The following is a 26,059-nucleotide window of genomic DNA, read 5'->3' on the forward strand; positions in this document are numbered from 1 at the left end:
CACACGTTTGTTAACAAATTTGCTTTTGATGAAACCCATCTGGAATTATTTGCCATGAAAATGCTAGTAATTTGTGAGGAATAGGTTGTAGACAAACAAATTCAGCATCCTATTCCTAGTTGAGAAGTTAGATAAATTCCACTTCCACATAAAAATATCCTATTATTTCACTAGTTTATTATACATAAATTCCATGTGTTTTTCACACATATTTGTAAATTATTATACGATATATCATTAATAATAGAATGATCAATTTCAAAGGAATATCATGTTATTTCATTAATTATATTTGTACTGGTAAGACCATTCGGCCACCAGGTGATTGACACTCGATCGGCACCTGGAAGGCCGAACCAGGTAGTCGACAACTGATCGACCACCGAATGCTCCATAAATACATATAATCCTTAGTCAATGATTAAGGATTATCTTTAATCAAGGGTTAAGAGTTAATCACACCAATAAGCCGATTAGAAGCGTATTACTTAATACAGTAATCCTGCCACAAGGTCCAGGGAAGTCAGGGCTCATAAATGTCAGTATAAATAGTTCATGTCACAAGGTAACGTCATTGTTCATTAATTACCATCGATATCTGTGCTTATCCTGACTTGAGCATCGGAGTGCCTTTTGCAGGTACCTCCCCCTCACCGGAATATTCGATTGGAGCTCTCGTTCGACTCTCAGAGTACGAGAAAATTACTAGTGTGCCCCTCAGACAGGTACAATATTAAATGTTTTTAATTATTTAAATTTAGACAAGTTTATCTTTTTTCTTAAATTATTTTTTAAATATTTTTTACTAACTTTTATTAATTATTATACCACTTAATAATTTTATATTAGGTGTGAATTTATCGATCTAATATTTGAATTATAACTTTTTATCATCTTGTATATTTATGTCAATTTTTGTTAAAATTAAACAACAATTTGAAGGTAATCAAATTATTCATATTTTTACTTATCTTGAAATGTATACATTATGTCAATTTGGATTAATATGAATGAGGTATCAAATATTTTAGATTAATATAATTTTTTGTATATATAATTTAGGAAAAAGAAACTTTCAATGAGTTTTGAAAAAAAAAATCATTTAATTAAAGATTATTAAATAATATAATAATTATTAAAAATTACACCAATTTCATTTAAATTTTTAGTTTCTGTAATTTAGAAGAAAAAGATATTTTAGTCTCTCAATTATATGATATTTTTATTAACCAAAATTAGTAAATGAATTTTGTAAGATAGGTTTATTAGTAATGTTTGAACAAAAAAGACTATAATATCTATATATATATATATATATTTTTATTTTTTTTTTGAAAGTAAAAAATAAAATTTCAAATTTGTGAAATAAAAACAAATTTATTCATAAATTTAATAGATTAAAAATATATATATCAACCTTTACTGGTTTAAACTAGAATTAGAATTAAATGTATTGGGATCCCATTGGGGGAAAATACAAAGAACGATAAAAAAAAAAAAAAGTGATATATTGATGATAAGGATAATTTAGTTGTTGTTCTTAATTGGAAAATAAATAGAAAGGTATATTCTATTAGCCATTGAATATGATTCTGCTAAATTATAGTGGGAGCGACAGAATTGAAGCATTGGGCCCCTTAAAAGAATATAATTACTAAAAGGAAACATAAAAATAAAAGTGATACAAAAAAATTAAGAATTTATACTCAAAGAAAAAGTTTCTTTACTCATTATAATCCTATACAACATTACTAAGATTGTTTTTCTTTTTTATTAAAAGAATAGTAAAGTAAATATAAACAAAGGAAATATTTATAGTAAAAATATTGTTTAATCGATCAAATATTTATATTAATAATAAAAAGATTCTTTCATTTGGTGTTCATTTTTATCTTCTCTATTTTATCCTTCCTTTTGTTATTTTATATTTATATTTATATTTGTACTAATCTATATCAATAATCATACAAACTATCAAAATAAATTTATTTTCTCTCTTTTTTAATGGAGTCACCTAGTATTTTTTTTTTCACTATTGATAATAATAATGTAAGCTTACAACGGAATTCTCTTTGTATTCCTTTTTTTGTCTTCACACCCTGCGATATTCTTCTGGTATGCCAGAAATTTATTTTTCAAAATTAATTTTTGTATTTCAAAAAATATTTTTCAGAATAAAAAAATAAAATAGAAAAATGCATAGTGAAAAAAAAATGGTGTTAATAAAATCTCATCTTCCTACGTTTGGGTCAGAAGTTGTGTTGACCATATTACCTTGAAGTGTGGCCCAAAATATGAAACAAGAGTTGGGCCAATTCTATTGTCTACTCGAGTGAGCCTTGCATGGCAGATCCACAATTTAACCCAACCCAGTATCAGTATAGTGAAAGCCCAACCATAAAACATGATTATAAAATCAAAACTCGTTCTTTGTGTGTTTGGCTTGATCAATCGACAAGCACCGGACGCACTCACCGTTGAATCCCCAAATTTGAAGAGTGAGTGAATCCATTTCCGTTCTTGTTTCTGATAAATTTGATTCAGTGTTTGCATGCATTTATCCCATTCTGTCTTGTATCTGTTTTAGATTTTATTTCTTTGCTGAAAAGGTAAATTTATTGTTCAAATCTTTTAACCAAACGCATGTATGTTTCATCAAAGAAGCTAAAAAAAAAAACTTGTGATTAGGAACTATGTCTGTTGCAAATTGTGTGTTAATAGCATCATCAGAAAAGTATAAGAACGGTGTGGAATAGCATAAATAATTCAGGTCTGTTTTCATGAAAAAGAAAATGATGTTAATTCATATGAAAAACCATCGTATAGACTTGACCAGGTATTCATGTACATTGTATTCGAGTTTTGCCTCTGATGTCTGAAACCCTGAATAAATGGGTTTCAGTTTGACATTACAGTTGCAAAATCTAGACCAGTGGCGGAAATGGGGTTAGTTTATTTATTTATTATGTTATCTGAATGAACTTGTTATGTACCCAATTATAAGTTAAGAGATGCCTGTATTTGTTTTAGGTTCTTGTGAGGATGTAGTTAAGTAGCTTATGCTTAGCAGGATATAACTGGCCTGACAAAAGTTGATAGGATGAAACGCAATAGTGGGTATCCTGGCGCACTTAACAGTGATGACATCCTGCATGAGATCCTAATTCGGCTACCACCATCAACAATCTCCAAATTAATTATTGTATCAAAAAGATGGCTGCGGGTAATATGCAGTCCTTCATTTCGTCGATGTTACTTGAGTAAATGGGGGCAAAGTTTTCGACTTTTGGGTTTTTTCGTATGCAACTTTTTATATCTTGGAAGACCTCGGGATGGATACCGCCGCCCTCGTTGGGAACCTGCCCTCCCGATCTTGTCCACTTGTAAAGAGGGTGATGATTTGAAACTTTCTGGAATCCTCAAACATCTTGGGTACTTCATTGATAGTTCCAAGGGGATAATTCTTTCTGGTTTCCACCCTAAGACATATTATGTGTACAATACTGTGACCAAGCAAAAGTATCAACTCCCAGAGCCTCAGCAGTTTTATAAAATTCTGTGCATGGCATTGATTGTTGAGGAATATCTTGATGGTGACTTGTGCTACAAGGTGATCCGGGCAAGATGTGAATGCAAACTTAAGGAACGAAAAACTGTTTCAATTGAGACTTTCTCATCAAAAACTGGACAATGGAAGCAATCCACTCTAATGTGCTCCACATCTTTTGCATTGCGCCCAAGGACGGCCGCTATGGTGGTCGGAGGGGTTGTACACTGGTTTGCAATCTGGGGAAAACTTGCCATTTATGATCCTCGTCTTGGAGACAGGTATATAGCTTTAATTAGATTACCAAGAGGTGTGTTATCACATGAGCATGAGGAATCGGTTCTTGGAGAGTCATCTGATGGGCTTTTACAGTATGGTCAGAGCAATAACTTGGGTCTAGAGATATGGATACTTCAGAAGGAACCAGGAACCAACTCATCCATTTACTGCAACTGTACTCATATGAAGTACAAGTGGATACTGAGGTGGAGATTATATTTTAAAGTATTATGGAAGCAGATGCCATCTTTAAGTTCGCATGCTAAAGAAACCCAGATACTGTCATTCCTTCCTCAAAATTCTACATCTATCTTCATTAGGTCAGGGTGGAACATTTTGCTGTATGATTTGGAGACCAAAACGGTGGAAACTGTTAATTATCAGGGTCGTGGAGGCACCATTTCATGGGAATCTAGCAAAGTAGTTCCTTACTTTCTACCAGCTTGGCCACATGCGTCCTCAGGTGTCATGACAACATGAAACAAGGGAAAACATGTCGTTTTTCAATCCAGATGCATTTGGTTTTTTCGATTTTGTTCCTCATCTGGATATAATGAAATTTAAGCGTTTAGCTTCTTTGTTCTGTTTTAATGTCTAGCCATAGGAGGATCTTCATTTCTCTTGTAGATACAGTGGTGTCATACATGCTTAGAGGGTGTTGTTTTATCAAAACACTGAAAATTTAGCTTCTTAAGTCATTTTGTAGAAGAAATGAATTGCAGCCTGATACAGTCGCGACAGGTTAGCTGCATATTTCTAGCGTGTTTGGATACGCGATTGGAGATCTAGACTCTCGTATTTTTGTGCAAAAACGTGATTCTTCCTGTTGAATAAATGTTTGGGTTTTTTTTTCATCACATGATTTTAAGGGTGAAAATTGATTTTGGCTGAAGCTGAAAAAAATGGCTTCTGCGTCCACGAAATTGATTTTGGTAAATCAATTTTTCAAACGCAAATCCAAACACACAGTTCAAAAGATGTAGACGCAAGACTCTTATTTTTATGCCTTTTTGTTTGGTTCTGTTTTTAAAAGAAGAATTGGATATTTGAATCTAATTTTGTTTGCCAACTGCAACTTTATATGAATTTCATACATTGAAAACTGATGTCCTTTACTCAAGTAAAATACCTTCGTTGTGAGAGGTGATAGTTTTGTTTCTACATCAGTACCACTTGAAGCCTTTCAACGTTTGTTTTCAGGAATTGTGTATTTTCTAGAAAAATAACGTTGTTTATGTATTCGAAAATATAACATGTTGGTACAACTACGAATATAAATTCGTAAAATTTGCACTGAGATGACATCATACGTGGTTTGTGAATTGCCATCGAAAGGTAAAACCGTTCATCAAGTAGAGTGCAAATTTCCTCATCATCATGTACGCCCTTCTGCTGTAATTATCCTGTGTCGACAATTCAGAAATGAATTTCATCATCTTTGAATTTCTTGAAAACTATGAAATTATAATAATAGAGGTTCTATAAATAAGATGCGGGATTTGCAGTTTTTTTTTAATTTATTTATAATTGTAATGAATTTTAACTACAATTTTTTGAGTTTTAATAAATTTTAACCGATTAAAAAGAGTGCAATCATAACATTTCTCATTCAATTATGGCAAGTCACCCATAAAGCCAAGTCTGTTTCACTAAAGTCAGAAAAACTTCAATCCGTCATTCCTATCTTAGTTTTTGCTTAGGCAGGCCCCGACTTACCGTTTCTATCTTCGTTTATGTTGCTGATTCTTTGTCTGAGACTGGTAACGTCACAAAGTAGTGCTGCAGGTTCGGGATCTTCTGGAACTTTTAGGATGAATGCTAGTATAAAGCCCCAATCTCTTATGGGGGTAACTGGTGAGGAGATACAAAAGGATTTTAAATGCTATATTTTGAAAATGGCTGTTTTTATGTTTCAAGCAAACGTGATTGTAAGAATATTACTCAAATTGAATAGCAATACGGTAAATTTTTTTAAAATATACCAACACATTTTAAAAATATATTCTTATAATTGATTAAAATTTATAAAATCAAGAGGCTTTGTAAATCAGCAACAAATTTTTTTTAATGAGATTGTATCTATGCATCACGATAATCCTTTGAACATTTAAATTTTAATTCTTGGTTTTGTTTTCATTTTTTAAGTTATTTATCACCTTATTTTTCACTTATATTAAATATTATAGTAATTGATTTTTCACACAAAGACTAAATGAAAATAAATGTAAAAGGCTAAATGGAAATTTTAAAAAAATATATGAAATGAAATGGTCGTTATAATGTATGAACTAATCAGGGCCCTTGTTCATTTTTTATTATCAAGAGAATATATCAAATTTCATTTTGTTTCACAGTAATCGCTTAAAATACAATCCTATAGTGATAAATTAAAATTAAAATGTAAGTTAATATTTTTTTTATAAAAAAAAAAAGTCTATACATAACGTACTATGTTGACACACAGTGGAGCATGGGAAATCATCATTCATTCCTGTAATTTGGTGAAAATCCTATGCTTCTAGGTACAAAATCTTATCCTAAGAAAAATAAGGTGCCAACGAGTGACAAATTTGGAAAATAAAAGGAAATGGGGAAACTTTCATGGAAAAAGACTTGTATGCTTTTGACTCCCTCCTATAAGTTAGTTCCGCCCCGCAAGATCTGCACTATATCATCCCCTTTTCAAACTACTAAGTAATAAATTTCGTATGCTAAATACAATATTCTTTCTGTTGTAACCAAAGCACAAAAATAATAATAATAAAAAACCAGTTTCCCCATAATAAAATCTAACTGAATATGTATACCAAAAAAAAAAAAAGAATCTAAGTGTACCATTCGGTGAATTCTGCTACGAGAGCTGTCAGTCTGGGCGTGGCAACAAGAAACTAAAGCCAGAGTTTTCACGTATTAGTGGTGGGGGTTCTACATCAGAGATATCTATCTGTTCCTTCGACTTCGATATGTCATCAACAGAAAACGGAATGCTGCAAAGTAGACGCTTCCAAATGGTTAATGACAAGGTCAAAAGTATTAAATATAATAAGTAATAACAACTAGGAGCCTGTAAAATATAATAGAGTTTGGTCTTATTCTACCATATCCACTAAAATCGAAATTATATTCAGCTCAAAATACACCTATGGCTTCTCTCCGATCAATGTGCAGCCACAAGTTAGTAGTTAAATTCAGAAACATAGTAATTTAGCCTCTCTCTCTCTCTCCCGACATTTCAGTTGTCATATTTTGTATATAGTCATAGCTTTACTTTTATTTCTTTTTTTTTCTAATGGATATAATTTACACAAAGTTCTAAAAATTGATAATTAAAGATTAATTTGTACTTATAAGACTCGACTTTCCTTAATCAAGTATCATTTTAATAGGAGGCCGAGAATTATTTGGTCATGGAACTGATTGAATGAGTCAAATGAATTATTAATGAGCGTATAAAAATCAAGATGAAAACTTGAGCAATTCTTATTTCATGGTTGAACAATATCCGGCTTACCTTGAATCATCATCCAACAGGAAAGAATTACTAACTGCACTATTTGAATCTTCGGTCATCATCACTCTCATATTGGATATGACCTAGTTGAAAACATTGATAAGGCAAAGCTAAACATAGTTTTTCTGCACGTCTTCGATAGGAAGTTATCATAGCTTTCTGGCATATATGATTTTAAATATAGTTTAGTTAGTGTAAAGACTTACATCAGGGGATACGCTATGTGTGCCATACTTGTCATCCCAGTACATGGTGCTAATCCGATATAGCTGCTGTATACTGAGGACCTGTGAATAGCGAATTGACAAAGTTTGGTAGTGGGGAAAGTGAAATTTTAAGTTACAAGTAAAAGATCGCTATCACTTACTGGGCACAGGTCATGACTTATTTCATCCAGCGTTTTCTTTGGTTTCTGATGTATGACCTAGATTATGGACAGGGAAGATCAGTTTTTAATATTTTACTATTTGATCCGTAGAACAAGTACCATGCAGAAGGATAGATAGATACCAAAAATCCAATAGCCTGTCTTATATGTTTGAGCTCATCCCAAGCTGAACCAGCGTACTGCATTTTTTTCCCCAAGAGAGAAGGGAGAGGGGTGGGGTTAGCATTTATACCTTATTGAAAGAATTGTGAATTATAACAGCAGTGAAGTAATGCACCTCATCTGTGGCCTTATAACACCAATCCTCCAATTCAGCCAAACCAGCTTTCACAAATTCTCCATTACTAAATGAGCAGCACTCCCGTCTTAGAAGAAGACTACAGGAAGAAAAAAGGTGTGAGACTATAAATATTAGAGTTTTGATTTCCAGAACAGAAAACAACCCCAAACAACGAAAGTAGAACAAACTAACCTATTGAAAAGTTGGACATTGATGAAAGAAAACATTTGGGTGAACACCTTACGAACCAAAAATGGGGGAACCTGTCAAGAAGAAAAGGGATTAACCAGAACAAACATTTTATTCCAACAACACTAAATAATACATGAATAACAACTCACCTAAGAAAAAATGAAAACAAAAATAATGGAAGATAAAATACATAAACCTCCCTGAGGTTTCACAAAACCATGTAGCCCTCCCTATATACACTAGCCTCCTTATTTTAATTATTAACACAAACCAACTTTATAATATTTGAAAATAGAAAAAGAAAAATTATATTTAATTTTGGAGACAAAAAGGAGGTCATGTAATTCTATTGAACTTCAATAGAAGCATGAGATTTCATTATAGTCATGTAATTAATATGACAGATTCAAATAATTTTGTGAAGAGAAAGAACTAGCATTGCCAGCAAAATTTGCTATGAGTAAGCATAAAAAAAAATTAAAAAAAAAAAAAAACCCTTAAGTCAAACGTGGTTATACTAACATGATTTTCTTTCAGTGTATTTAAGAAGTTCCCAAGGCTCTTAACTATCCCTTGCCAGTGAGCAATCAAAGCTTTCTGGGATTCAGTGTTTGCAACTGAACGTGATGATCCCTTAACCAAGCTCGCTCTGGATGTTCTGGGCGCCTTTCTCATCATGTTCAAACAGTACATATTGAATCAGTGAATTTAAAAGGCAATGCAGCAAAGGAAAAGCTTACTAAATTTACATGGTAGATCAATACATAGAAGCTTACAGGAGCGTAATAAAGAAATTGTTATACCTGGATGCATAATCCAAGCAAGGGAGAAATTTCTTTCTTCAAGTTATCTCGAATCATTCCATATATCTTTTCCACATAAGCCGTAAGCTGCTGTTTGAAAAGGAGAGCTGGGTACTTGGCTTCAACGTGTCTTAATGTATCTACACCACCGCTTACGCTACCACTGATTAGTGAAACATTGACTCCCGGTGGAGCTCCACGGAAACTCTGAAATGATAGCAATAAAAAAGACTTATCTGAAGAATGAAAGTTTCTAGAATCTATTTGGATAAATTTCTTCATAAGAATTTATAAGGAAAGAAAATAAGAAGGAAAAATAAAACAACTTTATCCAAAAATTAAAATTAACTTATGCTTAAGTTAATTTATAGAAATTCTTATTTTAGTTCCTCCAAAAATTTATTTTTTAACTTACACAAATTTTAGCTTATGAAGAGTTTATTTCATTTTTTTCTTATTTTCTTCTCTTGTAAGAGTTTATATGGAGGAATTTATCTAAACTGATCCTTAACCCATTTAAATAAGCAGTTCTACTTACTTGAGTCATCCTCCCAAATAGGGTCCCTGATGAAGAACGACGGCGCTGAGGAGCCATTCCAGCAGCACCACTTGCCTTAAGTGTGCGCTGGAGTAACAAGACAAGTGTAGAGGTGTTGCATAACCAATAAGCCAAGACATCATTGTTATCCTGGGTCTGAGGTCAAATAAAACTTGTTAGTGAAAATAAACATGCCAAAGTAGGAAAGCAAGGAGAGAAGTATCGCATGAAAGCTTAACATTTTACACCTCAATTGCATGACCAACAATCTGGATTATACGATCAAAAACACTTGTACGTTCAACTTCAAATGATCTCCAATGCAAGAGGCATTTGTATACGATACAAGCAGCAACTGGTCTATTCCCAGCAAAGCCTAGGTGTTGTGCAATGCATCTAATGAGTAACTCTTGGTTCTCCTGTTGTTTCTCATTTAGTGACTTCTGTGGTTTATCCTCCACTTCAGAGGATTCCCTGTGGTTCATTGATGAGCTATGTATATCCTGATTAGTTCATCAAGTGAAAAAAAAAAAACAAGTCAAATCCTCATATACATATCCTAGACAAATAAAAAATAATTTAAATAAATTTAGTTACCAAAGTTGTCCTTGCTTCCACTCCAATATGTCCACTGTCCACTCTCTATCAACAGAGATAAGAAAATGTTGTAAACCATCTTAATATTCATATTATTATTTTGTTTATAAGATTCTTTTCAAGGAGTACCTGAATAATTGACCTGGTGCGTACTGAGGGGAACTTATTAGGTGTCATGGCCAGGGCTTGTTGGCGTAGAACTTGATTCTCTGATTCTATATTAGTAATCTTTTCTTCTAGCCTAATCAAACAATTATGTGATTCTGGTCATTCATCTCACCAAATTAAGGGTAGATATGAGTCATGTGATATTATTTTTCTAGGAAGTAGTGATAACTTCATTTCTCTCTTGTAAATTGTAATTGGTGTTGATTATCTTTGTAATCCTCATGAATATAAATAATAAAAATTATAGTTATTATTTTTACTCAGGGAAGAATAGAAAGAAAGAGTGATATTTGATGAGTTTACCAATATTATCGTCATACTCCTCATGAAAAAATTAGATACGCTCTTTCCAATATTTACTGTGTTAATAATTGTTGATTACCATGGGAGAACAGTGACATTTAGTTTATTTTTGTTATTTATATTACCTGGTCAAGATTTCTTGGAGCTGACAAACCTTCTTCTCCGAGTCTTCTAATTTTTTACTGCTTTCTTCACTACAAGCTTGGGCTTCATTATATTTACTTTCAAATGCGTCAGCTTTCTGTTTCTCTGACTCAAGGGATGTCTGTGAGAATATAAATCCAAGCCAACATCATTTAGATGAGATAACCATTATCTTAAGTATACCTAATAGAAACAATCAAACAGTTATTACACTGATTCACAGTCTGTTGGAAATTGATGCATTCTAGGAAATAAGAGTATTTTTAATGTTGTTCCTCATTTTAATGTTGTTTTTCTTTCCAAGTAGCCTAAATACTTTGGGTTTTTATGGATAAATTTCTCCATAAATACATCTAAGAAAAAAAATAAAGAGAAAAAATGAAATAAATTTCTCCATAAATTAAAACTAATTTATGAAATAAGTTAAAAATAAATTTTTGAAGAAATTAATAAAAAAAGAACTTTTACAAATTAGCTTATGAAATAAACTAACTTTAATTTATGGAAAATCTTATTTCATTTGTCCTTCTTATTATTGATAACTTCATTTCTCTCATAAATTGTAGTTGACATTGATTATCTTTGTAATGCTCACGAATATTAATAGATCATTCAGCTGAGTGGTGATACTCAGTCAAACATATTCAGAAAAACTTTGTTTCTCATTTTCTCGCAATGTCCAGAACAAAAATAGTTACTTCTTAAATAATATTCCCATTGAAATTTTTTTCTCGCCTCACTCAAATATGCCAAATTCTATAATGCTATCAAACTTTGTTCCAAATAACCCATGAAACGTATTAAAAGAGGCATGAGAATTGATGAACCACTCTGAGAATGATATAAGTTCTATGCTTTGAAGTATATATTGTCTACAATATTTCACTGTTAAGAAGCATTTTATGCAGAAAAGAAAATATGATTGAAATTGGAGATTACATGTTGTAAAACCGAATTTTCTTACCTGCAGACTCTCAACTTCAGCTGTTAGTGATTCAATCTTCTGAGTGTCTTCAACAATAACCTCAATTTCTTTAACAACAGGAGGTGCTTCTTCAATAACTTTCACATTCTCTCGCTCTTTTACAAGCATTGCATTGGTTTCATCAACTTTGTTCTGCATTTCCTGCAGTGAATTCTGCAGTTTTGCTATCTCTTGTGTTTTGGATTCTTCTAGGTTGGCCTGTAGGATTCCAAATAGTTTTCTTTAGGGCTGTTCTTACGCTGAAATTGATCTTCCAAAATGTATGTATATGCAAAGCATATATCTCACCCTTAAACTTTTCTCTAGTTGAAGACGCCAAGTGAGTTCCTCCACTCTTTTTTCAAGCTTGTCCTTTGCTTCTTTAAGTGCGCCAGTTTCTCTTGCAGCCTAGAAAATGGACATGAATGTCAACTGAGAGTAGAGAGAAAGATATAAAAGAATCAGGAATAAGAAATAAAGCGAGGTTTGTGGCTTTGTACAACTTAAATATTAATCATCGAGTGATAAGAGCAGATTAATTGGTTCCATTTGATTATTCATAAAACTATCAAAAAGAAAAAGGATTGTGGTCAGAAAAAGATCGCATGACTTCCACTTCAGGCCCGTGTAGATGAGATATTATTTTCCTCTGTTCAGTTGAAGATTTATATTATATCTACCACACGTGTTTTACATAAAATATGATTATAGCTAAAAAGTTAAAACAAAAAATAGAATAAGAATGAAACTTTTGGCTCCTATAACAAGAAATGAAGCTAAAATCCAATTTCAATTTTGTTTATAGGTGGACAATTTTAATTTGTTGTTTTCCATTTATGAAAATAACAATGATGATAAACAAGTATATGAGAACATTGTATAAAACTATAGGTAGGATGTATTTACATTTTCATTGCCCTGTCTCTGAGGGTTCTGTCAAATGATGGGATAGTTAAAAAGATAATTTAGGAACGATGGAAAATCTAAAAAAGTTACCATTTTCAATTTCCTAAGTTCTTTCCTGGCCACATTCCCCCTCCATCGGCATTGTGTGACAATTGCACCTTTCTTGAGCTTCTTATAATATGACGCAGCTTTGTGGCACCGCCACCGAGCCTGCAGTTTTTTGAGAATTTAAATATTGAATACTGAATTCTTACCAATGTTCCTAATCATATAGTAGTCAACTGTAACCTGAATAATGATGGAAGCCTTCGTCTGTTTCCTAAAACTGAATTCCTTATGCGCAGCAATTGCCCTTAAAGCTGTTTGCAAAGTAAGTACTGATGCGTGGAGTTTGATATAGCTTTTCCTAGCATCATATCTGCGTATGTTCTTCTGAATTTTCACAGCAGCAGCCTCCCTTCTCATTTTCTGATAAAGTTTTAATGCAAGTCTTCCTACAAAAACATTATATTATGAATGTGAAAAATATGTAGACAAAGGAAATTGATTAAGATGTCCTACAGAACTGAGAAGTCTGAGATGTGCCATTTTATTTAGGGAAGTCCATACGGATTGCACCTATCCTAATAAATGATTTAGGTTATCTCATTTTTATAATATTTCACCTCTCCATAGAGACTGCACATATGTCGTCTTCTTTCGTAGCGCAAGATAATGTTTACGAGCTTGATGGGTTCGTATACGCTGTTGGATAGTTTTTGCTGCATGACCGAGTACTTGAGCTCTCTGGGCATCTAGTTCAGCCATCTGACCTGCTCTTAGGAAAACCTTTGTTTTTCCAATCTGCACAATTGACAGCCAATCAAAACGAACTTTGCGGTCATGAATGTGAGTATAGCATAACTAAATACATATATGCATGTTATGTGATTGCACAATATCCTTGATTCCTTGTTGATATTAATTAATTATAGACGAAAGAGGTATTATATATAAGTGATACAATATCCATGAATTGTAGTTGTTGCTGAGGCCATACAAGCTTTTATGATATTTAGAAAAGAAAACAAGAGTAAAATAATAATTCTAGTGAAACATTTTGAAGTACCTGATATCCTTTAAGCCTCACTTTTTCTAGAATCTTTTGGCAAACGATCTTCTCATCATGTCTGCCCATAGGAGAAAAAACATAGCATTATCACTATGGAAATTTGGTATCAAACTGAGTAAGCCAAAAATTCCTTTGTCTTGGGAATAAAAAATGTGCAACAAGAGTTCTTACTGTGCTTCTGTGACCTCTGGGGCAAGAAGGGAAAATCGGTTTACAAATTCAAAGAAAGCACGACGAGTAGGGTAGCCAGCACAACTGATTCTGATTGCCTCTAAAACACCCTGTATGGGCAAGCATTAGAGACAACTGAAGAATGGTTGAAAATGTGAAGATTCCAGGGCCATACTTCTGTAAAGGAGGATATCAAGTTATATTTTCAAACTATACTCACACCACAGCGAAGTTGTTGCATAATATTGGCATTCTCAAAAATTGCAGGCTTGAGGAGGTTGTTTGGTTTCACACATCTAATGTAATGAGGCTCTGTAGAGCTTAGTGTTTCCATTAGTTGCTGTAGTTGCAGCTGCACCATTCAAGATATGAAAACATGGTTTATTAGCTTCCTGATCGTAAGAACATAGTTCAATTTTGTGGGCCATGACATGGGTAGATGCTGATGCGTGATGCGTTTTTCTTCTCTTTTTTTTTTTGACAAAGTCCATAGGTTTAACGATGAAGACCAGAAAGGGAATGTTACCTTAAATCGAGAGCCAATTGAAGAAAATTTTGAAGATTTGGACGTCTCTTCTGGAAGTGGAGGAAAAAGACCTGCTACAAAAGAACATTTGGAAGCACTCAATAAATCTTGATGTTCAGCAACCACATAGTCCTTGTTTTTGTCTAAAAATTGGTCAGACTGGTACTGCACCTGCACATTTATGACAATAGAGATAAAGAAACAAAGATTTCTTATTTTTTGGCTGAAGCTGGTGCTATGAGAATAAGTCATACCTCGCCAGCATAATGAGAAATGGTGAAATTTGTTCGGGACAGTTTTGGCTTAATAAAGCGCTTGTGATTCTTAAATGTTTGATAAAGCTTGTTAGAAAATGTTTCATGTGTTGACTTTGGAAACATGCTGCAAGACAAAAGGAGGGGGAAGTTAGAATGAAGGAATAAATCAACATTGTAACAAAGAGTTTTAGATTTTAAACAAAAGATAAAAATTATCTAGCAAGCTATGAATCTCCATCCTTTTAATGAAGAGATTCAGGGAACAAAACAATATTTTACCAAGCTTCATCAAGGAGTGCAATGATTCCTCCAGGTTTCTGCAAAAATGAAAAATAATGTAAAAGATTAGTACAAAAAGAAGAGGAGGACAAACTGGAAAGATTGAATTTGGGTATTCTACAAAATAACCCAAATTACAACCTAGTGAAAGATCACTCAGTAACCTCAAATCCTTATTTTAAATTTTGTGCAGCTGTTGTTGTCTGAAATACTATGATAAAATGATTGTATAAATAGAACTTATTCATATTCTTCTGTTCAAAAGAAGCAACAATAGAACCACTTAACCAAGATCATTTTCACCCTCACTCCTACCCCTTCTCCTGCTTCTCTTCCTTTATAAATGTGGGAATTTGTTTTGTAAATCTTTATTTGATCCGTGCAGATTGAGACTAAAAGAAATTCATTATTTAAAGGGGATGTATAGTCCACAAAGAAATTCATTATTTAAAGGGGATGTATAGTCCTCGAAGAAAATGAAAAAATAAAAAGAGAGGGGGGAGGGGGGGGAGAACCTTTTCAATAAGGTCCAAAACATCTTGGTTGTCAACAAATTCAATGTAGCTCCAATTGATCTGCTCCTTCGTGTATTCTTCTTGTTCCATCTTAAACACATGCTGGAAATCATCATAAAAAGCATGTCAAGAAGAAGGGAAAAGATAAGGAAAATTTAAGTGTTTATCATGGTCTGAGACGTTACCTGATTAAAATGTTGCTGCAACTTCTCATTTGTGAAATTAATGCAGAACTGCTCAAAACTGCAGAGCAGGATAGGCTGAAAATAAGTTACAAAGGATTGAAAACAAGCAGAGGTTGTTGCTTTCAATATTTTCAGTAATGCAAAGTACTTGTATGGATAGGCATGTTTCTTCTACCGAACTACATGTTACCTGTTAGATTTAAAGCTTTCAAAACCATAGATATCAAGCACCCCGATCAAAGATTTAGAATTGGAGTCTTGTCCAATTGAATTATTAATCTTGTTCACCAACCTGTTATCCAACGCATTAATGCATCAGGGATCAAAACCAGAATCCTAGATCCTTACCTTCTGTATTTGTGATACTATCAAGAATTATATGGGAAAGAAACTATGGGTTTATTTCTATTATCAGCATTTTACCAGTCAAAGAGCCTAGAATAAATTGTTTTTGCCAGGCCATCTCTGCTGACTGCTGCACTTTGGGGATCAAGGCTTCGTTTTATAACTTCCTCAGGGGTGACCATGACACGCTTACACAAAGCATCTTCCAAGCCATCAGTATCGCACCTGATAAAGTGAGAAAAAAAAAATAATGGCAATCATCTTAAAGGCAATAAAAAGTCATATGAGCATAGGGAGTAATAATAGTGGCATCCATACATAAGGAGCTCAGCAGTTGTTTTTAAGTGGAATTTGGCTTTGTCATCTTTTGGAATCGATGAATCAACTTCCTTTCCTTTGGCAAAATCAATATTCCCAATATGAAGAATTGCAGCAACAACTCTGAAAATTGCCTCCTAAGAAAAAGACAGCAAGGAGAAGTAGAGAGGCAAGAACTGGGAAAATAACTGTTCCATATTCTAGTAAGAAATAAGCTAAAGTCATACTCATGAAAAAGAAATACCTGCTCTTGTTGGCTTATTCCGACAATATCCATTGCTCTCCTGGTAGCAAGATACTCAAGGGAATCATTCATATCATCGAGTTCATAGCATTTTGACTGGTTAAGGTAATGAAACGTTTTAGGACTTCCTAATTTGTATTTCTCAATTTCCTGTTAGCAAAAGTTGCAATGAGTATATAATTAAGAAAATCCCTTAAAAGTGGATTATACAGCAAGTAACCTCCTGTGGTGCAGCACAAAGAAGATAAAAGCAGTGGTAGTTGCGCTCAGGATCATTAATCTGGCAAACCCGGGATCTCTCTAAAAGGTATGTTCGAATGGCTGCTCCTGAGATTCTTCCACTCTTATCAAATTGGATCTCAACAAATTTACCAAAACGACTGCACCGTTAAGAGAAGGACAATTTGAAACTAATTTATCGTTATAATAGTGAAATTAAATACACATTATGTAACAGTTAATGTTTTATTTATGTAAAGCAAAATTGATAAACAGAAATAATTTAATTGTTGTTTTAACATATTATATTTTGGAAGTATGATAAAGAACTGGGGGAATGCAATGAGACAAAATCAAGACGAAGTTAATTTATATATCAGGCTGTCAGCCGTCAGGGATGTTGGGTACAGCTGCCAAGCCACTTTCGGTGGCTTTTAATTTTTAAATTAAAAGCGGGTCCCACATGATAATAAAATAATATTAAAGGTTTAGGAGAAATTACGAAAATGCCATTGGGACTTTCCTATAAATAGGGAAGCTGAAAATCATAATTTTCATCCCAAATCTTCTTCTCTTCTCTCTTCCTCTCTTATACACCTTGAGATCTGTTCTCGGTAGTAGTAGTCTCCTAATTTCAAAGGAGTAAGTTATAGAGAGAGAAGTGTTGTAATTTCCTCCCTTTCAGTAAATAATATTTTTACTGTGGTTATTTTCTCCCTTGTCTCTTTTTTACTCATCTCTTATTTTAGCTGTGAGTAACTATTAAGCCTACTCTGGACCTAACAGTGGTATCAGAGCCACTAGGTTGTTTATTATTCCGCTGTGGTGTACATTGGTATAGTGTCGGAGAAAATTCTTAGTATGCTCTGTGGCTGCAGTATTGTCTGATCAGTCACATCAGAAAAGAATTATTCTTGTTACTGGATTTTATCATTGTTCCAGTAGGCGGTACTATTCTAGTGGAAGTTACTTAAGTCGGTTTAATAGAAGAAATTATGGCAGCAAAGTTTGAGATAGAGAAGTTCAACGGGAACAATTTTTCCCTGTGGAAATTGAAGATAAGAGCAATTTTGAGAAAAGACAACTGTCTTAAAGCAATTGAAGGCAGGCCATCAGATATTACTGATGAAAAGTGGAGAGAAATGGATGACAATGCTGTTGCCAATTTGCACTTAGCAATGGCTGATTCAGTTTTGTCGAGCATAGCAGAGAAGACAACTGCAAAGGAGATTTGGGACACGCTCGTAAAATTATACGAGGTCAAGTCACTTCACACCAGAATATTCTTAAAGAGGAAACTCTACACTCTTCGAATGAGTGAGTCCACAGCAGTGACGGACCACATCAACAATCTGAATACGTTATTTGCTCAGCTTTCAACAGCTGATTTCAACATAGTGGAAAATGAACGTGCGGAGCTTCTACTTCAGAGTTTACCAGATTCATATGATCAACTCATCATCAACATAACAAACAATAATGTTGTTGGTCGTCTATCCTTTAAGGATGTTGCCGGAGCTATTCTTGAAGAAGAGTCCAGGCGAAAGAATAAGGAAGACAGACTGGAAAGTTCAAAGCAAGCAGAAGCTTTGACGATGATGAGAGGAAGATCAATGGAACGTGGCTCCAGTGGGAGTCAAAATCATGGTAGATCAAAATCTCGAGGAAGGAAGAACCTCAAATGCTATAATTGTGGCATGAGAGGGCACATGAAGAAAGATTGTTGGCACAAGAAGAGTGGAGGAGGGAAGAATTCTGAAGCGTCAACCTCTCAAGGTTGTGTTGCTAGTACCCAAGAAGATGGAGAAATCTTGTACAGTGAAGCAATAAGTTCCAGAGGCGAAAAACAACTCCATGAATGTTGGATATTGGATTCAGGTGCAACCTGGCACATGACTCCAAATAGAGATTGGTTTTGCACTTATGAATCAATCTCAGGAGGATCCGTATTTATGGGAAATGATCATGCTTTGGAAATTGCTGGAGTTGGTACTATCAAATTAAAAATGTATGATGGTACTGTTCGTACAATTCAAGGGGTACGACATGTGAAGGGCTTGAAAAAGAATCTATTGTCCATTGGGCAACTAGATGATCTCAAGTGCAAGATCCACGTTGAAGGTGGAATCTTGAAGGTAGTTAAAGGCAATTTGGTGGTGATGAAAGCTGAGAAGATCACATCAAATATATACTTGCTTTTGGGAGAAACGTTGCAAGAAGCAGATGCATCAGTTGCAGCAATAAGTCAAGAAGAGGCAACGATGATGTGGCATCGTAGACTAGGACATATGTCAGAGCGAGGCCTGAAAATTCTTGCGGAACGTAATCTCTTGTCAGGGCTTAAAATGGTAACCTTACCATTTTGTGAGCACTGTGTGACAAGCAAGCAACATAGATTACAATTTGCCAAAGTAACTACAAGGAGCAAACACATACTTGACTTGATCCATTCTGATGTCTGGGAATCACCAGAAATTTCCATGGGAGGAGCAAAATATTTTGTATCATTCATTGATGATTATTCCCGGAGATTGTGGGTGTACCCAATCAAGAAGAAGTCAGATGTGTTCCCAGTATTCAAGGAATTTAAAGCACAGGTGGAACTTGATACTGGAAAAAGGATTAAGTGCTTAAGGACAGACAATGGAGGAGAATATATAGATGGTGATTTTCTGGCATTCTGCAAGCAAGAGGGTATCAAGAGGCAATTTACAGTTGCTCATACACCTCAGCAGAATGGGGTAGCAGAGCGGATGAATCGAACTCTTCTAGAAAGGACAAGAGCTATGTTGAGAACTGCAGGATTAGCCAAGTCTTTCTGGGCAGAAGCAGTCAAAACTGCTTGTTATTTGATCAATCGCTCACCATCAACAGCAATTGGTTTGAAGACACCAATGGAGATGTGGAATGGAAAACCATCAAATTATTCTTCATTACATGTGTTTGGATGTCCGGTGTACGTGATGTACAACTCCCAAGAAAGAACAAAGCTGGACCCAAAATCCAGGAAATGTATATTCTTGGGTTATGCTGACAATGTTAAGGGGTATCGCTTGTGGGATCCCACTGCCCGCAAGGTTGTTGTTAGCAGGGATGTAGTGTTTGCAGAAACTGAACTGCAAAAGGAGCAGGAAAATGACAGCACTATCAAAGACACCAGTATAGTGGAGATAGGAGGAAAATCTAAAGAAGATGACACCTCTGAAGCAGAACAAGAGCACGATGAACAAGAACCAAATGAGGACAATGATGGAGATGTTCGACGAACAACACGTCAGACGAAGAAACCATCTTGGCATTCAGACTATGTTATGGCAAGTCATGATGCGTACTGTCTCTTAACTGAAGAAGGAGAACCATCAACCTTTCAAGAGGCGTTGAGGAGTTCTGATGTTTCTCAGTGGATGGCAGCAATGCATGAAGAAATAGAGGCCTTACATAGAAATAAAACATGGGAACTTGTTGATCTTCCAAAAGGTCGAAAAGCCATTGGTTGCAAATGGGTCTATAAGATCAAACGTGATGGCAATGATCAAGTGGAGAGATATCGTGCAAGATTGGTGGTTAAGGGATATGCTCAGAAAGAGGGCATTGATTTTAACGAGATATTCTCGCCAGTTGTTCGATTAACCACAATCAGAGTTGTTCTGGCTATGTGTGCTGCATTTAATTTACATCTTGAGCAACTTGATGTAAAGACTGCTTTTCTTCATGGGGAACTCCAAGAAGAAATATATATGCTCCAACCAGAAGGCTTTAAAGAACAAGGAAAAGAAAACTTGGTTTGTAGGTTGACCAAATCTCTGTACGGTTTAAAGCAGGCGCCAAGGTGTTGGTATAAGAGATTTGATTCCTTCATTATTAGCCTTGGTTACAACAGACTGAGTTCAGACCATTGTACGTACTACAATAGGTTTGATGACAATGATTTCATCATCTTGCTGTTGTATGTGGATGACATGTTGGTGGTAGGCCCCAACAAAGATCAGATCCAAGAATTAAAGGCACAATTGGCTAGGGAGTTTGATATGAAGGACTTGGGACCAGCAAACAAGATTTTAGGGATGCAAATTCACCGAGACAGAAAAAACAGGAGGATTTGGCTTTCTCAGAAGAATTATTTATTGAAAGTCTTGCGGCGCTTCAACATGCAAGACTGTAAGCCAATTTCTACCCCACTTCCTGTCAATTACAAATTATCCTCAAGTATGAGTCCTAGCAACGAAGCAGAGAGGATGGAAATGTCTCGAGTGCCGTATGCATCAGCGGTGGGAAGCCTTATGTATGCCATGATTTGTACGAGACCAGACATTGCACAAGCAGTGGGAGCGGTCAGTAGGTTTATGGCAGATCCTGGTAGAGAGCATTGGAGTATTGTAAAGAGGATCCTTAGATATATCAAAGGAACCTCAGATGTTGCATTATGTTTTGAAGGATCGGAGTTTTTTGTCAAAGGCTATGTTGATTCAGATTTTGCAGGAGATCTGGATAAAAGAAAATCTACTACTGGTTATGTGTTTACACTTGCTGGAGGAGCAGTGAGCTGGTTGTCTAAGTTACAGACTGTTGTAGCTCTATCTACTACAGAAGCTGAATACATGGCAGCTACGCAAGCATGCAAGGAAGCAATTTGGATTCAAAGGTTATTGGAAGAACTCGGGCACAAGCAGGAGAAAATTACTGTGTATTGTGACAGTCAGAGTGCCTTGCACATTGCAAGGAATCCAGCCTTTCATTCCAGGACAAAGCACATAGGAATTCAATATCACTTTGTTCGTGAAGTAGTAGAAGAAGGAAAAGTGGATATGCAGAAGATCCATACAAAAGACAACATAGCAGACGTAATGACAAAGCCTGTCAACACTGACAAGTTTACATGGTGTCGATCCTTATTTGGCCTATTGAAAACATAAGCAACATGAAGTATCAATAAAGAAGTGTCAGTGGTGTGAAGATATGATTAACTTAATCATAATCTTCAAGTGGGAGAAATGTTGGGTACAGCTGCCAAGCCACTTTCGGTGGCTTTTAATTTTTAAATTAAAAGCGGGTCCCACATGATAATAAAATAATATTAAAGGTTTAGGAGAAATTACGAAAATGCCATTGGGACTTTCCTATAAATAGGGAAGCTGAAAATCATAATTTTCATCCCAAATCTTCTTCTCTTCTCTCTTCCTCTCTTATACACCTTGAGATCTGTTCTCGGTAGTAGTAGTCTCCTAATTTCAAAGGAGTAAGTTATAGAGAGAGAAGTGTTGTAATTTCCTCCCTTTCAGTAAATAATATTTTTACTGTGGTTATTTTCTCCCTTGTCTCTTTTTTACTCATCTCTTATTTTAGCTGTGAGTAACTATTAAGCCTACTCTGGACCTAACAAGGGAGAGTAAAATACAATTCTTTATCGCCCACATGTAACAAATACTCACAACAAAATTAATTGGGTGAAATATGTATATAAGTAGAGTAATGTTTGCTTTTATTCCCTCGAAAATAAATCGTCTCCTTTTGGTCCCTTATTTAGTTATATAGAAATGTGTCATATATGAATATTAACTTATTTGGAAGGACCAAAATCATATTTATCCCAAATTAATTTATGTATCAGGGTATCAGAGAGAAAAAAAAAACAAGGGATTATTTACTTCCCATGTGTAAGACTCACCTGGAATTGTTATTCCTGACAGTTTTAGCATTTCCAAATGCTTCCAGAACTGGATTTGACTGCATTCATATCAGTTGATGCAAAAGTATTTAATAGGTAAATTTCAAGAGAGAAAAAAAGGGAATGTCATTGCTAGAAAAAAAATTGAATGAAAAATTTATTAGAGTTAAATAAACATGTGATTTGTTGAATCATACTTCAAGAACTTGTTGTTCAACTGTTCGTCCTTCAGTGGCAGCCCTACCACCTAAGAAAGCAAGGTATCGCATAAGCATTTTTGTAGTTTCAGTTTTACCAGCTCCACTTTCCCCACTGACCAGAATTGAATTGCTTTTTCCTTCATTAATCATTGCCCTGGTATTAATGAATTCATCAATCTAAAATTTGGTTCAAAGACAGAATTGGAATTTGGGTAATTAGAAGAAATTTAGATTACCTATATGCAACATCAGCAACTGCAAATATATGAGGGCTTAACTCTCCAAATGGTGCTCCCTTGTATTGTTGCATCATGTGCAAATCATAAATATGAGGTAGTCTTTGGAATGGATTTATTGCAATCAGAATATTTCCAGTATAAGTCTGCCACAGCAATTAATCAAATAGGTAACAATTTGTTGGGCTAATATAGAATGCTGGATTTTATTATATTAAAGGGAAGAGGCTTACATATATTTCATTCAATTCATATCTTGTTTTTAAGTTTTGCAGGACTCCAGGCTCATGCAAATAGGAAAGCTTAGTCATATCATCCACTCCACCTGCAGGAGCTTCCGTATCTTTGGGATATATTTTTGATAACTTTGCGACAACCTAGAAATAATCAAAACAAAAGCACAGGTAACAACTCTGAAGTAATTTTACCTTACTACAATATTTTGCACCTTTTCTAGCTGAAAATACAAGCATTAGAAAATACAACTTTCCCACAAAGGTATGCATTAAAAAATATTAAACAAGTTTAAAAAATTTTAATATTTTTCTAACTGCAGAACAGAATGCCAAATGGCAATAACTCAGCTAGTGTAGTGTAGAAAGTGTAGAAAAAAATTGAGAAAACAACAGGGACAGATGGAGATGAGTTAGCTTACATGTTCAATGATTTTGACAGTATTTTAAGGAAGTTAAACATTAATAATATTCCATAGATCCTAGTGGTGATTTAAAGATCAAGCTAAAGCTGAGAAGGTCAAGGATGAAGATAGAAATAGTCATTATGGATCTCTTCCTTAAACTTCCTTGTTTTCCCTTTCTTTTTGTTTCTACACCTAATTGTAGTTCAAATACAAGTAAAACTATAGACTGTCACTCCAATAAACATAGAATGAGCACAAGTTAACCATTCCTATCGCTGTTATTTGCCCTATTCTATCATCTGGGGTAATGGAAGAAATCAAAGAGAATTGTTTGGCTATTCAATACACTATGGAATTCATTCAAGAATGCAAACGAGATTTATCAGGGGGATCAACCTGTCAATAACTTATAAAACCGACGACAAAGCCATTAAACTCCTTTAGATACTTTGGATATCAAAAAGGTGGTAAAAATAAAAAACTAGGAAATAAGGAACATGGTTGTTGTCAGCCTACGAAGCACAAACCTTCTTTCTATTGCCTGCTTCAATTTCAGCGTCCTTCCCATTGATTTTTGTTACCTGTCCATCAATCCAACATACTTGTGGATCTTCAAGCCAGACATGAGAACCCACAATAATATTCACTGGAGTCCCCTGTAGATAGAGATTAGGAATCGTCATTTAGTTACTGCAAAAACCCGTGCATAATGCATGTAATAGAGGAAAACAAAATCTCATAAACGTCAATGACGCAACGCAAATTTCTACATTATCACATGCAAAACATAAGCTGACAAAATGTTTACCTATTGTTTATCCCTGGAATGGACATCCACATTCAGAACGATGACTAAATTCTAAAATCTAAACTAAAAGCGTTGAATCGATGCAAGCTTCTTCCTCACAGATAAACCAGTGTTACATTAGAAGCATCCAGATGAAATATAGCAGTGTGTTTTGCGCACAAGCAGCAGAAATAGCATAATTAACAAGGACCTGAGTTAGTCGAATTCATATCATATTTCTTGCTTATTAATTCTGTTATAGTTTAGTGCAAATAATCGCTTACGTAGGGCGAAAATCAGAATCTAGAGTTTCAAGTTTCAACAATGGTGACGCGATTCAACGTAGTTAGAGCGAAAAAGGAAACGTAGGAATAGGAATAAAACGTACCATCTATTATGGAGGCCTTAAGCAGCATAAAGACGATTGCGATGGCAGGCGATGGCGAAAGAAGAGATGGAATGGTGTGTTAGCGGAAGTGAAAGTGAGAAGTGGAATGAATGTGGATCGAATGCCTATTGGAAACGACATTGTTCAACGCGTCCTGTAACTTCGCCACCTTCTTCTTCTTCCCTTTGCTTTCGCGCCAACTCGTGGCTCTCCTCTCCCACCTCTTTCATTTCTTTTCTACCGTAAAATTATTTTATATCCCTTCTGCATCAAAATTCATAACTTAATTTAATTACCATTTATTTATTTCACTTTATTATACTTTTAATTCTTATAATTTATCTTATGCCATCCGATCATAGTTCTTAATATAATATTTTTTATATATATATATAAATTTTACTATCAGAGTAGGATAGTGTAGATGTCACTGAATACTGTTTTTATATACGAATTTTTAACCATTGGTTCTTAAATGATAAAAAAAAAAGTATCTTTTATTATTTTATTTAACAAAATAATTTTAAATAAAATTTTTTAGGTCTATTGTCAAAATAAATTAAAAACTTGAATTAAACTTTTTCTATCGAAGAAAAAATAAAAGACATTTTTAAAATCCTATTTAATATTAAAAAAAAATTAAATAGAAATAAATTAAAAACTCAAAATAGATTCAAACGTCGGAGATGTTCTTATAACTTACAAGTGATTTAGGTTATCGTAATTATAATTGTGCAAATTTATTCTTTATAATTTCTTATTTATAAAACTACATCTCATTTTGTCCGCTTATTAGTTGAAGTATGATGTCGATTATTTAAAAAAAATAAATTATTCGACTAAAAAAAAATATTATATTTAATTGCATTCTTCGTCTTTATATTTTTAGTATATGATTATGTTTGACAAATACTTTCGGTTAGTTTATAGTTTTTTTACTAAGGTAAAGTATTGTTTGATCTTATTAATAGTGTTTGATATATATATATATACAGATCAAATAAATGACTCTAATAACTTGTATTTTTTTTAAGACGCTACTTCAAGTGATATTTTTAAAACGTAAATTTTACTTATTTACATTTTTTTAGAAAAAAATATTTACATTTAATCATCATAATATTTCAACTATTTTAAACCAAAATCTTTCTTACAATAATACGATGTCAAAGCTTTGAATTGCACAGATTAAAATATTATTTATAAATTATTAAAAATTTGAGTAAATATATGCGTCTTGATCTATTTGAGAAATTTAAAATAAATCTTTAAACTTTGAAAATTTGTTATTAGGTTCTAAATATTTTAAATTAATTTTGTTATTAATCCATATATTAACCTAATTGGATTCAA

The 26,059-nt window shown here is 34.0% G+C and overlaps 2 protein-coding genes across 8 annotated transcripts; one reads left to right on the forward strand and one right to left on the reverse strand.

Annotated features, from left to right (window-relative positions):
* The first annotated feature begins 2,380 nt into the window (after nucleotides 1-2,380).
* Nucleotides 2,381-4,680, forward strand: LOC109818189 (F-box protein At5g03970). Of its 2 annotated transcripts, none has more exons than XM_020383600.2 (2): nucleotides 2,381-2,498; nucleotides 3,031-4,680. In XM_020383600.2, the coding sequence occupies exon 2, from the start codon at nucleotides 3,101-3,103 to the stop codon at nucleotides 4,304-4,306; it is 1,206 nt and encodes a 401-aa protein (XP_020239189.1). In that variant the 5' UTR covers nucleotides 2,381-2,498; nucleotides 3,031-3,100; the 3' UTR covers nucleotides 4,307-4,680. The 2 variants fall into 2 exon arrangements, with proteins under 2 accessions (XP_020239189.1, XP_020239190.1); XM_020383601.2 differs by having other exon boundaries at nucleotides 2,390-2,498; nucleotides 3,071-4,680.
* Nucleotides 4,681-4,999: 319 nt separating this feature from the next.
* Nucleotides 5,000-24,894, reverse strand: LOC109818194 (myosin-11). Of its 6 annotated transcripts, XR_014427586.1 has the most exons (40): nucleotides 24,707-24,890; nucleotides 24,059-24,187; nucleotides 23,125-23,268; nucleotides 22,892-23,037; nucleotides 22,653-22,809; nucleotides 22,456-22,514; nucleotides 16,792-16,951; nucleotides 16,572-16,721; nucleotides 16,328-16,464; nucleotides 16,088-16,234; nucleotides 15,855-15,956; nucleotides 15,665-15,722; nucleotides 15,480-15,581; nucleotides 14,965-15,002; nucleotides 14,683-14,809; nucleotides 14,429-14,599; nucleotides 14,123-14,254; nucleotides 13,903-14,012; nucleotides 13,729-13,789; nucleotides 13,286-13,463; nucleotides 12,909-13,114; nucleotides 12,711-12,830; nucleotides 12,024-12,122; nucleotides 11,715-11,933; nucleotides 10,732-10,871; nucleotides 10,265-10,376; nucleotides 10,136-10,180; nucleotides 9,787-10,041; nucleotides 9,539-9,694; nucleotides 9,001-9,207; nucleotides 8,720-8,863; nucleotides 8,198-8,268; nucleotides 8,003-8,102; nucleotides 7,848-7,904; nucleotides 7,705-7,761; nucleotides 7,544-7,624; nucleotides 7,338-7,420; nucleotides 6,662-6,813; nucleotides 5,543-5,677; nucleotides 5,000-5,229 (listed from the first exon to the last, which is right to left on the reverse strand). XR_014427586.1 is itself a non-coding variant. In XM_029268785.2 (39 exons), the coding sequence occupies exons 1-38, from the start codon at nucleotides 24,707-24,709 to the stop codon at nucleotides 6,690-6,692; spliced, it is 4,587 nt and encodes a 1,528-aa protein (XP_029124618.2). In that variant the 5' UTR covers nucleotides 24,710-24,890; the 3' UTR covers nucleotides 5,000-5,229; nucleotides 6,662-6,689. The 6 variants fall into 6 exon arrangements, 5 of the variants coding, with proteins under 5 accessions (XP_029124618.2, XP_029124617.2, XP_020239201.2 ...); XM_029268785.2 differs by lacking the exon at nucleotides 5,543-5,677; XM_029268784.2 differs by lacking the exons at nucleotides 5,000-5,229; nucleotides 5,543-5,677 and adding an exon at nucleotides 6,293-6,487.
* Between the last annotated feature and the right edge of the window lie 1,165 nt (nucleotides 24,895-26,059).

Source organism: Cajanus cajan, chromosome 6 (genome assembly GCF_000230855.2).
Source record: "Cajanus cajan strain Asha chromosome 6, NIPB_CcT2T_4, whole genome shotgun sequence".
Classification (NCBI taxonomy): Eukaryota; Viridiplantae; Streptophyta; class Magnoliopsida; order Fabales; family Fabaceae; genus Cajanus; species Cajanus cajan.

What these genes read in the sequence shown, in the direction of transcription:
- LOC109818189 (XM_020383600.2), top strand. Translation starts at nt 3,101, where the DNA reads ATGAAACGCAATAGTGGGTATCCTGGCGCACTTAACAGTGATGACATC.
- LOC109818194 (XM_029268785.2), bottom strand. An exon ending in TTTGTGCTGCACCACAGGAG is followed by an intron (nt 16,722 to 16,791) that starts GTTACTTGCTGT and finishes TTTTGCTAACAG; the next exon opens with GAAATTGAGAAATACAAATT. An exon ending in CCAGAGGTCACAGAAGCACA is followed by an intron (nt 13,790 to 13,902) that starts GTAAGAACTCTT and finishes TCCTATGGGCAG; the next exon opens with ACATGATGAGAAGATCGTTT.